This window comes from Notamacropus eugenii, chromosome 1 (assembly GCF_028372415.1).
Source record: "Notamacropus eugenii isolate mMacEug1 chromosome 1, mMacEug1.pri_v2, whole genome shotgun sequence".
In the NCBI taxonomy this organism is placed as follows: Eukaryota; Metazoa; Chordata; class Mammalia; order Diprotodontia; family Macropodidae; genus Notamacropus; species Notamacropus eugenii.
In genome coordinates, this window is record NC_092872.1 from 332052346 (window position 1) to 332068444 (window position 16099).

The window sequence follows — 16099 nt, forward strand, 5'->3', positions numbered from 1 at the left end:
TTTGAAGCACTGATCTGACTATTATTCCCCTTATTCACACAGACTCCAATTGTTCCTTTTTTTCTTCTAGGATAAAATACAAAGTCATGAGCTTGGTATGCAAAGCCTTTTACAGTGAGTTCTGGATTACCTTTTCAGGCTTATTCATAGTCTTCGCCTTTATGCATTCTATGTTCCAACCAAACTAGTCCACCTTCTGTTCCCTAAACTCAGTATTTCATCTTCTGTCTCCTTTCCTTTGTATAGGCTGACCCATGCCTGTAATGAATTCGCTTTTACCCTCACATCTTAGAATCTACATTTCCTTTGAGCCTCAGTTCTTATGCCACCTCTTATGGGGAACTTTTTAGTTTTCCCTTCTCAGACTATTGAATATATGTTTATCTATATGGTGCATCTCCCCAGTAGAATGTAAGCTCCTTGAGGGCAGGTTGTGCTCCCTGCCTCTAACATAGGGCCTTGCACATAGCAGATAGTTCATAAATGCTTCTTGAATTAGAGAATACCAGAGTTGAAAGAGTTCTCCTATTCCAGTATAGCTAAAAATGGAAAGGTGATAATGAAACTAGGGATATTTCAGAGAGAATGATTGCCATGTGGCAATGAAATGGAAGTCTAGAGTGAGAGAGAATGAAGAATCAAAGCTTAGATGGCTAGAAAGATAGTGGCTATCTCAGCAGAAACACTGATTAGAAATAGAGGCATGTTTTAGGGAAAAGATAGATGACTTCCAAATATCCAGCCTCATTTCTTTTCCTTTCATTTTTCTTTCTCCTTTTATTCATTCATTCCTTTTTTTACATTTTTTAAAAAAAGTTTGATTTCCAAAGTCTCTTTCTCCTTTTTGCCACCCCCCCCGCTCATTAAGAAGGCAAGTAATATGATATCAGTTATACATGTGAAGTCATGTACAACATTTCCATATTATCTGTGTTGCAAAAAAAGAAAGAAATAAGAAATGTAAACAAAGTGGGGAAAAAAGTATGATACGCTTCAGTCTGCACTGAGAGTTCATGAGTTCTTTCTCTGGAGGTAGATAGCATTTTTCATCATGGATCCTTTGAAATTGTCTTAAACAATTGTATTGTATTGATCAGAGTAAGTAGGTCTTCTACAGTTGATCATCTTACAATATTGCTGTTACTGTGTATAGTGCTGTCCTGGTTCTGCTCACTTAACTCTGTATCAGTTTATATAGGTTACCTTAGGTTTTCTGAAACCATCCTGTTTCTCATTTCTTATAGTACAATAGTATTCTATCACCATTCGGTACCACAACTTGGTCAGCTGTTCCTCAATTGATAGGCATCCCCTCAATTTCCAATTCTTCACCACCACAAAAAGATCAGCTCCATTTCTTTTCTCTCTTTCCATATACATCTGTTGGGTATTTCTACTTGGATGCCCTATTACCCCCTGAAAGATCACAGAACTCTTTAATTCAATACCTTTTCCTCAGGATGACCCTTTAAATACTTGCAGATGGTTATAATTTTCTAAGTTTTCTCTTCAGGCTAAATATTAACAGTTCTTTAAACCAATTCTCATATGGCATGAATTTGAGACCCTTTACCGTTCTATTCTTATTGGTATCCAGTGGACACTCTCCAGCCCCTTAAATATCCTGACTAAAATGTTGAGTCTAGAATAGAACATAATATTCCATATGTGCTCCGACTGGGACAGAGCACATACAAGAAGACTGTCCTAGTCCAGGTCTTGTCCACTATGACACTTTGATGCAGCCTAAGATTACATTAGCTTTTTTGACTTCCATCACACTGTTGATTTTTATTGACTTTGTAGTCTGCTAAAACCCTTTGATCTTTTTTAGGTGGACTATGAAGTTGATTTTTCTGAACCTCTATGTAAGAATTTATATTTATCCTTAACAAATTTCATCTTACTAGAGTTGTCCCAGTGGTGAGATCTTTTGAGATTCTATGTCACATTATTCCATCCTTTTCAGTGCACAGCTCATTTTTTTTGGGGGACAAAACAGAAACAAAATAAAATTTGAGCTGCTCTGTATTCTCTGGTCATCAGGTACTGCTGCTCCATCCATCTTGAGTGGGTGTTCCATTTCACTGCTGCTCCCCCAGTAGCACACCAGGTCTGCTGCACAGACAGTGACAGCTTCTCCTTTCCCTTTGCCTTTTTGGTTTAAATCCCTTTTGATTAGATTTGCACTGCTTCAACTAAGTATTTTCTTGACAGTCTTTAATTACATGTGCTTCCTTCTTCCTAGTCAGGAATCTGTTTAGAAGTCAAAATTCCACTGTTAGATATGCCGTCTTTCATTCAGCTATTCATATTCCTGTTCTCCCTTTCTCTTCTGAAGCCCTTGTTTTCCTTAAGCAGTAGTGGCAAAAGGTACTACATGTGCTCCAGTTCTCAGAAAACTTTTCCTTATATCAACCCAAATCTCCCTCTTCTTCTCTCTTCTCTCTTCTTCTTCTGCCCTTAGGCAGTCAAATAGAATAAATCCAGTGGCCTTGTAGATCTTTCAAGACAGCTATAAAGTTCCCCTATTTCTTTTCTTCTTCAGATTAACTCTATAATTTCTAAAAAGATTCATTATCATTCGTGTACTCTGTTCTTTTCACTAAGAATATTTGCCTTTTTTGGAATATGCTCTGATGTGGCATCTAGACTAACCACAGTGCTTAAGATATGATTTGACTGAGGCAGAATATAGTGAAATATATTTCTAACTGAACATATGTGAGGCTGAACTCAATCACGTATTTATCTTTGTAAATGTTTTCATTATTATCCCAGTTACCCATGCTCAAAACTTTGAAGTCATCTTGGCCTTTCTCTTATCTGTTCGGATATCAGTTTCTCTGTCTTCTGCTTTTTTCTTTCTTTGTTCTTTTGCCTGGCATCTGAATCTTCTGTTCCAATAATAAGCAATAATCACCAATTGTCTTCCCTGTCTCTAGTCTGCTCCTCTCCAATCATTTTTTACTGGGCACAGCTTAATTATTCTAAAACATAGCTTCATATTTATTACTTTCCACCTCAAATACTCTTAGTGGCTTTCCATTGCCCACAGGAATAATAAAACTAATGCTAGACATAATCTGATATTGAAGGCCTTCCAGAGTCTTTCTCCTGTTGACTTTTCTGGACTTATCTCTAGTACTCCTCTCCATCAACTCCTCACTGCATCCAAACCAGCCTGCTTATGGCTCTGCCAAAGACACCATTCACATTCCTGCCTTTTTGCTTTTAGTCTCTTCTCTCCTTCTAGCTATGTGACTTTCATTGTCACCACCTGTGTTGAGTTTCTCATACTTTCCTACTTGGAACACAATAGTAAACAGTAATCTCCTAATTGTTTTCCCTGTGTCTTAGTGGAAAGTAAAGGCCTTTCTACTACATCCCATCTATTTCTAAAGGCCTAGCTTACCATTTCTGATTATTCCAGTTTTCTGGTCTCTCCTTTCTTTGGAGAGCATTTACTGTTGATATCACTCTTTTGTATAAACCATATATTAAGTAGAAACAACTAAGTGGTTCATTATATAAGTGTATTGGGTTTGGTGTTAGACCCAGGTTCAAATCCTGCCTCAGACTATCTATTTGACCCCTGGCAAGTCATTAGCAACAGTAACTTCTCTCATTTTCAGTTTCTTCATCTGTAAAAGCCTTCTAAAAGCTTTTCCATTTCTAAATTTATGATTGTTTAACTCTATTGTCATTTATCTTATGACAAATAAATGTCTAATGTAACTTAAAATGTGTACATATGTCCCATTAATTAATTAGTTTGTAAGCTTCTCAAAGATATGGAACATTAAAAAAAAAAACAAAACCAATGTGCATTCCTGTCCACAGGCAAAGTACAAGCAGTAGGTATCCAATAAATGTTACATTTATTTATTTATTTGTTTACATATGTAAGTGGAAAATATACTAATTACTTTATGGGGATTCTAGCTTTTACAGGAAGCTAAAGGATGGAATGAACGATTGAATGAACTTAATGAACAGAAAAAAATATTTGAAACTTCTAAAACAAATATGGAGCAAGTTATAACTAATAAAGAAAGTCAAATTAAGGTAAGTCATTTTGGATTTGAGTTTTGATCACTGCTTTTGATTCATTTGAATGTTTACTTTCTTCACCATTCATTCATTCAACATGCATTTAGTAAGCTGTATAATTGTAAACTTTCCTGATTGTTACTTAAAATTTATTTGTGCAAATTAGATGACTTCTCTACCATGAAGGTACAGATTCATTTTAGCAAATTAAAGTATCATCTGGTTTTCTGCCAAGAGTATTTTAGAAGAGTGAGATGTAGCAATGGAATATTCATCCCCTCCCATTGCTAGGCATGTATTCCAGAAATGTCAAAGATAGAGAGGTCTCAAATACACCAAAATATTTATAGCAGCCCTTTTTGTAGTAACAAAGAAATAGAAACAAAATAGTTACTGGTCAAATAGAGAATGGCTAAAGAAATTGTGGTACATAAGCTGGAATATTACTGTGCCATAAGAAGTAATAAATTTGAAAAATACAGAGAAGTGAGGGACTTGGCAGAGTAAAAGAAAAAAAGTGCAAAACAACTTAATTCTTACACGTATACTCCACCAACAGCATATATCTTCATTCTAGCCTAGTTCAAGAAAAGGGGCCACTTAGAAGCCTGCAGGCAGTAAGGAGAGAGGGCCTAGGCAGAGTTGCTTGTTGAGGTAAGTACAGAGCTGATATGCTTTTCAGTTCCCAATCTAATACTGTTCCAACCAGGAGCCAAGAATTAGAAGGAAAATAAATAGGAGGTGCAAAATCTTGCTCAAATAATAGACTTCCAGGAAGTGAGATTGGACCAAACAGGAATAAGTAACGTCATGAGACAACAAAAAAAATATTAAAACAAAATTAAAGGACTGAAAAAATAGAAGAAAAGGTAAGTATCTCCTATTAAAAACAACTTACCAGAAAACAGGTCAAGGAGAGAATCTAAGAATTATTAGACTTCCATAAAACCATAACCAGAAAAAAGCCTGGGTATCATATTTCATGAAATTATAAATGAAAAATATCTAGGCTTGTAACGACCATAGGGGAAAGTAAAAATAAAATCTACCAGTTACCTCTTGAAAGGAACCCTAAAGCGTATAGAGGCAAAATCCAGAGCTTCCAGGTTAAAGATAAAATACTGCAAGCTGCCAGAATGAAAGCATTTAAATGCTGAGAAATCAAAAGGACCAGAACTTAGCAGCCACCACACTGAAGTACAGGAAAGTTTAAAACATGATATTCGAAAGAGCACAAAATAGAGCTTTTCTACTAAGAGCTGGAAAAATTGAGTTGTAATTTCACCAGAGGAAACAATGGATCTTTAATGAAATAGAGAATTTCTTGATGAAAAGACTAGAGCTTTGTAGAATCTTTTAAATGCAAACAGAAGTATTAAAAAAACTCTAAAAAGGTTAGAGCAGGGGGCAGAGCTAGGATGGTGGAGTAAAAGCAGGGACTTTCCTGAGCTCTCCCCCAAAGGCCTCCAGATACCTGTAAAAAATGACTAAACAAATTCTAGAGCTACAGAACCCACAAAATGACAGAGTGAAACAAATCCCTAGCCCAAGACAACCTGGAAAGTTGACAGGAAGGGTCTGTTACACTGGGCAGGGAGCGGAGTGCAGTCTGGAATAGGCTGCACTCCAGCACAGATGGGCCAGGGCAGGACTTAGGGGACTTAATCATTGGCAGCTGTGGTAGTTTCCAGACTTCTCAACTCACAAATGCCAGAAAGGTCAGTGGAAAAACTCTGTGAGACCTGGGTGAAAGAGGAGCATGTGGTCTGGCCAGGTGTGGCCCCAGCCCCAGGGTGGGGGCTGTAGTGGCCATTGGCTGTGGCAGCAGCAGAGGCTGCTTCTAGAGCTCTGGGCCCATGGATGGTGGGAGTTGATACAAAATTCCTGAAGCCTGGGACAGTGCACTCATCTCTACCTGCACCTCCACTGGAAGCAGAGTCCTACTTTGACAAAGAGTTAGAAAGTCAAGTATTTGACTTGGAAAGATGAGTAAATGTAGTAAAAGAACTCTAACTGTAGAATCTTACAGTGGTGATAAAGAAGATCAAAACATACAACCAGAAGAAGACAAAGTCAAAGGTCCTACATCAAAAGTCTCTTAAGAAAAATATGAATTAGTCTCAGACCATGGAAGAGCTCAGAAAGGGTTTTGAAAATCAGGTAAGAGTAGTAGAGCAAAAGTTGGGAAGCGAAATGAGAGTTATGCAAGAAAATCATGAAAATCAAGTCAACAGCTTGCTAAAGGAGACCCAAAAGAATACTGAAGAAAATAAGAGGTCCGAAAAGCCAATGAGAAGAATGCCTTAAAAAGCAGAATTGGCCAAATGGAAAAGGAAGGCCAAAAGCTCACTGAAGAAAATAATTCCTTCAAAATTAGAATGGAGCAAATAGAAGCTAGTGACTTTATGAGAAATCAAGAAATTATAAAACAGACCAAAAGAATGAAAAAATAGAAGGCAATGTGAAATATCTCATTGGAAAAACCACTGACCTGGAAAATAGACCTAGGAGAGATAATTTAAAAATTATTAGACTACCTGAAAACCATGATCAAAAAAAGAACCTAGATATCATCTTTCAAGAAATTATTAAGGGACACTACCCTGATATTCTAGAACTAGAGGGTAAAATAAAACTAGAATCCACTGATGACCTCTAGAAAGAGATCCTAAAAGGAAAACTCCTAAGAATATTGTAGCCATATTCCAGAGTTCCAGGTCATGGAGAAAATGCTGCAAACAGCCAGAAACAATTCGAGTATTGTGGAAATACAATCAGGATAACACAAGATCTTGCAGCTTCTGCATTAAAGGATCGAAGGTCTTGAAAGGAATGTGATATTCCAGAGGTCAGAGGAGCTAAAATTAAAACAAGAATCAGCTACCTAGCAAAATTGAGTATAATCCTTCAGGGGAAGAAATGGACATTCAGTGAAATAGAGGACTTTCAAACATTCTTGATGAAAAGACCAGAGCTGAATGGAAAATTTGACTTTCAAATACAAGAATCAAGAGAAGCATGAGAAGGTAAACAGGAAAAAGAAATCATTAGAAACTTATTAAAGATGACCTGTTTATATTTCTGCATGGAAAGATATTTGTAATTCATGAGACCTTTCTCAGTATTAGCATAGTTGGAGATATATGGCACAGGGTGATTTGAATATGAAGGGGTGATATCTAAAAAATAAGATTAAGGGATGAGATAGGAATATATTGGGAGGAGAAAGGGAGAGATAGAATGGGGTCAATTACCTCACATAAAAGACGCAAGAAAAAGGGGAGAGGTGAGAAGGAGTGCGTGAACCTTATTCTCATCAGATTTAGCCTAAGGAGGGAATAACATACACACTCAACTGGATATCTTACTCTACAGGAACGTAGGGGGGAAAGAGATAAAAGGGGGACAGATAGAAGGGAGGGCAGATTGGGGGAGGGAGTAGTCAGAAGCAAACACTTTAGAAAAGGGACAGGGTCAAAGGAGAAATTAGAAGTTGGGATAGGCTGGAGGAAAATATAGTCTTTTACAACATGACTATTATGGAAGTGTTTTGCATAACTATACATGTATAACCCATATTGAATTGCTTGCCTTCTCAATGAGAGTGGATGGGGAGGGAAAAAGGGAGAGAATTTGGAACTCAGTTTGAAAAACAAATGCTAAAAAACTGATTTTACATGCAACTGGGAAATAAGATATACAGGCAGTGGGGTATAGAAATATATCTGCCCTTCAAGAAAATAAAGGGGAAGGGGGAATGATAAAAGGGAGGGCAGACTGGGGGAAGGGGTAATTAGAATGCATGCTATCTTGGGGTGGGGAGAGGGGAAAGATGGGGAGAAAATTTGGAACTCATCTTGTGGAAATGAATGTTGAAAGCTAAAAATAAATAAGTTTTTTTTTTTAAAGAATCGGGGAGAAAAAGGTTAGAGCAGTTGGAAAGAGGAAGTCTTTAATTCTAATTGGGGGAACAAATACCACTCTAGAACCCCAATGTTTTCAAAGTTCTTAGAGGGATTTAAATAAGACATAAAGAGCGATTGGCATGGTGGTGTTGATGTTTTTCATAATCTTAAGTGAAGAAAGAAAAGGGAAGGAAAAATAATATCTTAGAGAACAAAGGAGCAGTATTTGCTTTTTCAAATAATAGGAGTATGTGAGGAAAAAAAATGGGTGAAACTCTGGGGAGAGCAAGTATCAGTTTTGAATTTTGGATTCAATTTTGAATTAGTAAATTTTGAAAATCAGAAGTGAGCAAAATTGAAAGCAAAAACACCATTAAACTAGTAAAAAAAACTAGGAGCTGATTAAAAAAAAAAACAGCCCAAAAACTAATGATTTCTTTTGAAAAAGAGAATGGAAAATCAAATTGTCTGCTTCAGAACAATTCACAATAAAAGTGAAATAAAAGATAGTATTAGAATTGTCTATTTTACATCTTGTAATGCTCTCTATCTCATGTTTGTTCAAAAATTCTTCCATTCTCCAGAGATCTGACAGATAAATTATTCCTTGCTCTTCTAATTTGCTTAAAAGTTTTTACACAAAGGAAACCAATGCAGCTAAGATTAGAAGGAAAGGAGAAAACTGGGAAGCAATTTTTACAGCAAGTGTCTCTGATAAAGGTCTCATTTCTCAAATATGTAGAGAACTCAGTCAAATTTATTAGAAAACAAGTTCCCCAATTGATAAATGGTGAAAGGATATGAACAGGTAGTTTTCAGATGAAGAAATCAAAAGTTTATTGTCATATGAAAAAATGCTGTAAATCATTATTGATTAGAGAAATGTAAATTGAAGCAATTCTGAGGTATCTCACCTCAGATTGGCTAATATGACAGAACAGTAAAGTGGTAATTGTTGGAGGGGATGTGGGAAAATTAGGACACTAATGCACTGTTAGTGGAGTTGTGAATTGATCCAAACATTCTGGAGAGCAATTGCCCAAAGGGCAATCAAACCGTGCATACCCTTTGATCCTGTACAATACCCTATTAGATTTGTATCCCAAACAGATCATCAAAAAGAGAAAAGGATCTACATGTACAAAAACATTGATAGCAGCTCTTTTTGTGGTGGCAAAAGATTGGAAATTGAAGGAATGCCCATCAGTTCAGGATTGGCTGAACAAGTTGTAGTGTATCTATTGTGCTATAAAAAATGACATATAGGATGATTTCAGAAAAACCTGGAAAGACTTGTATGAACTGATGCAAAGTGAAGTGAGCAGACTAGGAGAACATTGTACACAGTTAACAACAACATTTATGATCAACTATGAATGACTTAGGTCTTCTCAGACATAAAATGATCCAAGACTATTCCAAAGTACTCATGATAGAAAGTATATCTACATCCAGAGAGAGAACTGATGGAATCTGAATGTAGATCAAAGCATACCATTTTTACTTTATTTTTTTTGTGTGTTTTTTTTCCTTTGGATCTGTTTCTTCTTTCACATCAGGACTAATATGGGGAAAAAAAGATGTGTCAAATTATTTTGCCCAATTACATGCCAACAAAATGAATTAATTAGATGAAATATGTGTGTGTGAATTTTTCTTTACAAAAATGCTCAGATTAACAGAAAAAATAATTCAACCAAAATCTGGAGGAAAAAATGAGTCATAAATTTTATAAAATCCCCAAGACCAGATAGTTTTTCAAATGAATTCCATCAGACATTCAAAGAAGAATTAATTATAGGACTATATAAATTGCTTTAAAAAATAGAAAAAGAGAGGGTCCTAATAACCTTTTTCTATGACGCAAATAAGTTCTTTGTCCCTAAAGCAGGGAAAGACAAAGCAGAAAAAGACAATTGTACACCAACATCCCTAATAAATATTGATGCAAAAATATGAAATAAAATATTAAGACTGAGGCTACCTTGATGGATTAAAATGATTATAAATTATGACCAGGTTTAATTTATACTAGGGACGTAGGTTCAATATAAAGAAAATTCTGTTACTATATTACCAACAGTAACAATAATATGATTATATCAGTAAATTCTGGAAAAAGCTTTTGATATATATATATGTATACATATATATGTATGTATGTATGTGTTATATAATTCAACATTCCATTAAAAAAAAATTAGAAATCATGGGAATCAGTTTTTACCTCAATTAAGTGATGTTTATCTAAAACCCATAGTCAATGTTATAGGTAATAGAGAAACTCTGGAGAACTTTTTAGTATGAATATTTGATCTAGTAGTGGAAGTACTGTGTGTAACAATAAGACAAGAGCTGGAAATTGAGATAATAAGCAAGGAGCAAAGAGGAAACAAAACTGTTGCTTTTTGCAGATGATATAAAGTTCTTGTTAGAGAGTCCTAGATTCAACTAGAAAGTAGTTGAAACAGTTGAAAAATTTCAGCAAAGTAACAGAGTATAAAATAAACCCACATAAATCTTTAGCTTATCTGTATATTACTGACAAAGGAGCACAGAAAAAAAATAAAGGAATTCTGTTCAAAATAATTGCAGAATATATGAGATATTTGGAGTCTGTCCACCTACCAAGACACACAGGAACTATGTGAATGCAACTGTAAAATAAAGAGTGATCTAAACTAGTGGATAAATATTAATTCTGGGTAACTAAATCAATAAATATGACACTACTACTAAATTAATCATTGCCATACCAATCAAGTACCAAAGGATTACTTTTACAGAAGTAGAAAAAATAACTTTAAAAAAATAATCGGGAGGAGCAACAGGTCAGGAATCTCAAGGGAAATAATGAAAAAAGGGTATAAGGATGCCTAGCAGTACCAGATATCAGATACTTTAAAGTTATAGTCATCAACCTGTTTGGTACTAATTTAAAAATAGAAAAAAAAAGTTTACTGGGAAAAACTCTATTGCAGGTTTCTCTGATAATGGTCTGATATAAGGAACTGATTTAATTGCATAAGAAGAACCATACCATCAAAGGATATGAATAGGCAGTTTTCAAATTTAAACTCAACAGTCAAATAAAAAAATACTTTAAATCTGTAATAATTGTACAAATTAAAACAATGCTGAGGTTCTATTTCACCCCCATCAAACTGGCAAAGATGACAAAAAGAGAAAATGACTATTGTTGGAGCAACTCTGGGAAGACAGGTGAATGTTAACTATTGTACTTTTGGTCAGGCCTTTCTGAAAACAATTTGGAATTGTACTGCAAATGACTGACCAATTGGACTAGCTTTTTGTTCTGGGAACATGAAAAGGATTTTGGGGGAGGGTGGGGTGGTATGTGGTAAGGTAGGAGGCAAGATAGTTGGATGAAATGTAAAGCTGAAGTATGATACGATATCTAGGGCCAGTAAGGAGAGAAAGTGAGCTAGTTTACTGATGACTTATTTAGTCACCAGTTAACTGTGGAGGACCTTGGGGTGGATAGGTCTCCAAAAATGAGTGGATTAGCTTCCGAAGGAGTTAGGTGCCTGGATTCAAGAAGATTGGCTATAGAGATCCAGGTCTCAGGTCCATTGTGGAGGGTGCAGGTCAGTGACAGTAGGCAGATGGGGAGATGGTCAGGGTAGGATAGGATGTGAAAATGAGGTATAGCCTTTTGTCTTGGACCAGCCAGTAGATATGGTGGACCAAGTAGGCTAGTTTGCACACATTCAGTTACTATTCAGGGCTAGGGTCTTATGACAGGAGCTCCAAAGATGAGTCATTTAACTACCTCTGGAAGGCATGACTCAAGAACAGGTTCTGGAAGTCTGGGTCCCAGATACATGTGGAGGGTTGCAGCTCCAAGGGAGGAGGAGCCCAGGTTAGCAGCAACAAGCAGATGGTGAGATGGTGTGACTTAGTGGGAATCACAGCTGAATTAACATGAATAGTCACCTCCTTAGGTTAAATAGATTATTCCAAAACGCTGCTCTTATTAACATTTGGGGGGAACTCTTCTTTAGTGTCTGAAGTACATTCTTTTCAGTATTCTTCATCCGCTGAGAATGTATTTGATTTTTGAAAATAGCAGTAACCAGGTTTCATGATGTAGTTTTGAGTTTAAAAAAAAAAAAAAAAGCAAAACTAGAACGAAAAAGGTTTTTGTTGTTGTTCTCTACAGATAAGCCCACTATGAATTCTAGAGCATTTTCATAGTGAAACGGCTGATTATTTAGCCACAATTGGCTTTTCTTTACATAGGACTTTTCAAGGAATCTTAAGAAATTTCAATATAAGCCTCTGTTGACTAAAGTCAGAGCAGCTAGTCAGCATTTTTCTAATTTCTGGTTTCTTTTCACTTGCTTGTTTTCTAGCACTTTCCAGAGCACAAAGTTTGTTTCTGGATCATATTGATTATGTCATATTTCACTACATTTTGAGTATTGAAGTGGAATATATTCAACATACAATGTTTTATTACATTTTCCTCAGAAAAGTGTTACTTTATCAAGCTCCCCCAGAAGGTCAGGACAAAGACGTCATTGTTTTTGTTAATCACTGTAAAAATGTAGTAAACTGCAGAAATTTCTTTATATTCAGGTTTTTTGTTCAAATGAGGCTGTTTTTAAAAATCTAAGCTTTAATCTCTATAAATAAATCATGTCTGAATTTTGCAACATTTTAAGAAGTCCTGTGGATGATTTGAACACTATTTCATTCCTCATTCTTTATGTGCATCTTCCCTAACTTTATTTTTGTGCCCACTAGAATTCTTGTCTTTGAGTTTATTTCATCCCTATGAGCCTTTTTAAAGCACCCAGTAGTCTCAGTTAGATTTTTTTGATATTCTTTGTTCTAACTTTTAGAGAATTTTAGCATGAAATAAAATACAGTCTTCATTTTTATTTACTAGTACAAAACTGATTAATTCTGAAAATACTTCAGCCTCAAGTTCAGACACATTGCTTCTATGATCAGTTCTTCAATGGCTACCTTTCCCTCCAAAGTCATATAAGAATTTTTTGTTTCATTTCTTTCTGGTCACATACCTAGAAGGATGGGGCAGTAGCGTGTGGTTTGGCTATGAAATAAACTGTTTTGTTTGAAAGTTCATTTGTTCAGTCTACTACTTACATATATTTTAGTGGTATAGATGACTACTAGAAATGTAATACACTAATTGCTAGCGTACAGACAATGCAAATAAAGGAGAATTTGAAATCCGTTATTAATATGATAATCAAAATCATCTTTTTTTTTCTTTTTTTGTAAATCTCAAGTCTCTGACGGAATGCTTGTTGAAGATGAAAGACTGGGCTACTGCACTGGGGGAAGATAATGTCAATGATAATCATTGTGAAACTGAAATAAACAGTGACTCAGCAGTTGGAGACCATTTAGGTATTTTGAAGTTAACTTCTGAAACATTTCTTTTACTAAAAAATTTAAGTTGGATGCTGAGTTTTTGTTTGTTTTCAATCATTTTAAAATGTGTAAGGCCCACTAATAATAAAACCAGGAAAATCAAACACTTGAATTGTGTCTTGAAAAAGTAGACCACAAAATTTTTCTTTCATTATTCCTAGCTTGGTACTGCATTTTTAGGGGGACGTTATGCTGTTACTGCCAGTTCTTGGTTGAGATCTAGACAGGTCAGAGTTATTTTAATATGCTGAAGCCTCATTCCCTACAGTCTGAAACTAATATTTCTGACTTTAATGCTCCATACCTTTTCCTTTTTGGTCGGATGTGGAAAGAAGAATGTAAAGAAGCAGCAGATGTTGTTTTTCTAAAGCAGTATTTTTCATGTTAGTACTTATATGTTGAAAAAAAAAATTATCACCCTAAACTAAACATATTTAATGCTATCTCTGGATCATTTGTCCTCCATTTAACCCATTACAAAATCATTTATATTAGAGGAAAGATATATTTTCTAAATCTTATTTTAATTCACACTGCAATTCAGTTGATATTTTGATGTTATAGGATGCCAAGAAGAGTCAAGGAAATTAGTAATAAATTGGAACCTCACTTATAATTTTCCTTTTGCACCCCAATTCCTACCATGCTGTGGAACTGTCTGAAATGTTATAATGGGACCCTTATGGCATTTCTATCGATATGTCCCAAAGAACAGGTGCAAGGCAGACCTGTCTTACGCTAAATTCCTCAATATAGCTGGAAGTGTTATATTAAAGCCCCTGTGTAGCAAATTTATATCAATAAATTGGCCAAAAGTGTCATCGCAGTATACTACTTACTTGATGTATTGTATTATATCTGTTCTTATTATTACTGCAGATGATCACCAAAAGCAGACTGTGAAGAAACTGATTTATGCTGCGAAGGTATGTATTGGCCAATGATATAAACAGCGTGTGCAAGGTTTAAATAGAAAGATAGACAGCTGTACCTCTCTTAATTTCATAAAATATAGCAGTACAAATACATCTAAGAATTGATCAGGACTGTATTCATAGACTTTTATTATGGAATTATTATTGAAATTGAATTCAAACTCCGATGTTTGAATTTCATATATCCTTACTTTTCAACTTTTAACATTTTTATAACCAATTCCCAGGTTCGGTTCAGACTTATTTTCTCACCTCATTTGTTTACATTTGCACTGTGCCTTTTACACAGCCCCTTTTTCCTACTCTTAATCTCCATCTTCCACCCCATTCTTTGATAATAAGTACAAGCTATATTTTTTCATGTTATCTTCACCTTCTCATTAGTAATCTGTTTTTTCAGATGCTACAGTATTGATACTCTGTAAAGTCTTTGTAAAAAGCTTTTGAAGAAGTATAAATTATGTTTGATTAAAACTTTTTTGCTGAACGTAAAAAGAAGGTTACTTACCCACTGTTAGATACAGCTTTAGCTGCTCTTTATTGACTCTGCAGGGGCATTTTTGGGGGTGAGTTTCTATTGATTATAACCTAGCAGCCTGAGAACACCAGGTTTAATTGGCCAAGGAATATTTCTTTATCATCATCATTCCAGATCTGTGAAGTGGCAAAATACTTGGAAAAAATGGGAGAGGAAATTGTGTGAGAAAATAGTGTTATGGGCATAAATATTTATAATGATAAATCTTTCCTTTTTTCATTTTAAAAATATTGTACACTTTAAAAAGTTGAATGCTTGTTTAAAAACCCTGGAAGCAGAAAGGAACCATATATATTCTCAGTTGTCTGATGAAGATAAAATAAAGGAAGAGCTTAAAGGTAATCCATTTACATATATTTATAGATGTTTGTTTTTAAAAGTTATTGTTGCCTTCATACCTACGGAACGTCAAGATTAATGGATTCTGACTTTAGGGGGTAATTGTAATCTTGTTATTTTGGAGCTTTTTAATTTTGAAGGAATGTTAGTTTTATTTCTGATCATTTTGTGAAGACTTTTTAAAGTTTTCTCATTTATATCCAAACAACTTAACATTTTAACTAGGTTTGTCCAAATCATGCTGTGGTATATTAAATATAATTGTAGATTAAATTTACTCAAAAGTGGGATTTAAAAAAAAAACTTTTTCAAAGCATAATTAAATATATAACCCAGTGACATAAATTTAAATTTTGTCCACAAGCAAAAATTACATAGTGCCTTCCATTTTAGTTAATTAGAAAATAATAATGAATGACATTTATATAGGGCATTAACAACTTTTTACAAATGAGGAAACTGAAGCTTTACAAGATAAAGTAGTTCCCAAATGTTAGAGGTTTGAATCCATGATTTCCTGACTTGAAGTTGATCATTCTCCACCAGGGTGCCTGTTCAGAAAAGATGTATAAGAGAAATGTTGCCTCATTCTGTGTCCATTCCTACCATACTTTTGACTCATAAATGTACACTGGAGTAACTTAGTATTGAAGCTGAATGTTTACTAGTCCTACTTAAAACTTTCATAGTCATTTTTTTATTTCACAAACCTGACAAACATATGGACCAGCTTGCTTTAAAATTTTAAGTCAGGGGATGACATTTGAGAGTAGATGACATCTGAGGTTAATCATGAATGAAAAGAAAGATTAACCACGAAAGGTGGGGACAGGAGGGAGGTCCCAGGCATGGGCTGTGTATGGCCTTTGACATAATAAGATGATGGAAGGTAGAATACTGAA

At 35.1% G+C, this 16099-nt stretch overlaps 1 protein-coding gene across 14 annotated transcripts in view; it reads left to right on the forward strand.

The window, feature by feature from the left end:
* The window catches only part of MIA2 (MIA SH3 domain ER export factor 2), a 120372-nt gene that overhangs the window by 63228 nt on the left and 41045 nt on the right, over positions 1 to 16099 (forward strand). For all 14 annotated transcript variants that reach the window (XM_072629773.1, XM_072629774.1, XM_072629768.1 and 11 more), the window contains 4 exons: positions 3946 to 4068; positions 13241 to 13361; positions 14265 to 14311; positions 15106 to 15196. In XM_072629773.1, the coding sequence (XP_072485874.1) occupies positions 3946 to 4068; positions 13241 to 13361; positions 14265 to 14311; positions 15106 to 15196 (382 nt within the window). The remainder of the gene's footprint in view (positions 1 to 3945; positions 4069 to 13240; positions 13362 to 14264; positions 14312 to 15105; positions 15197 to 16099) is intronic.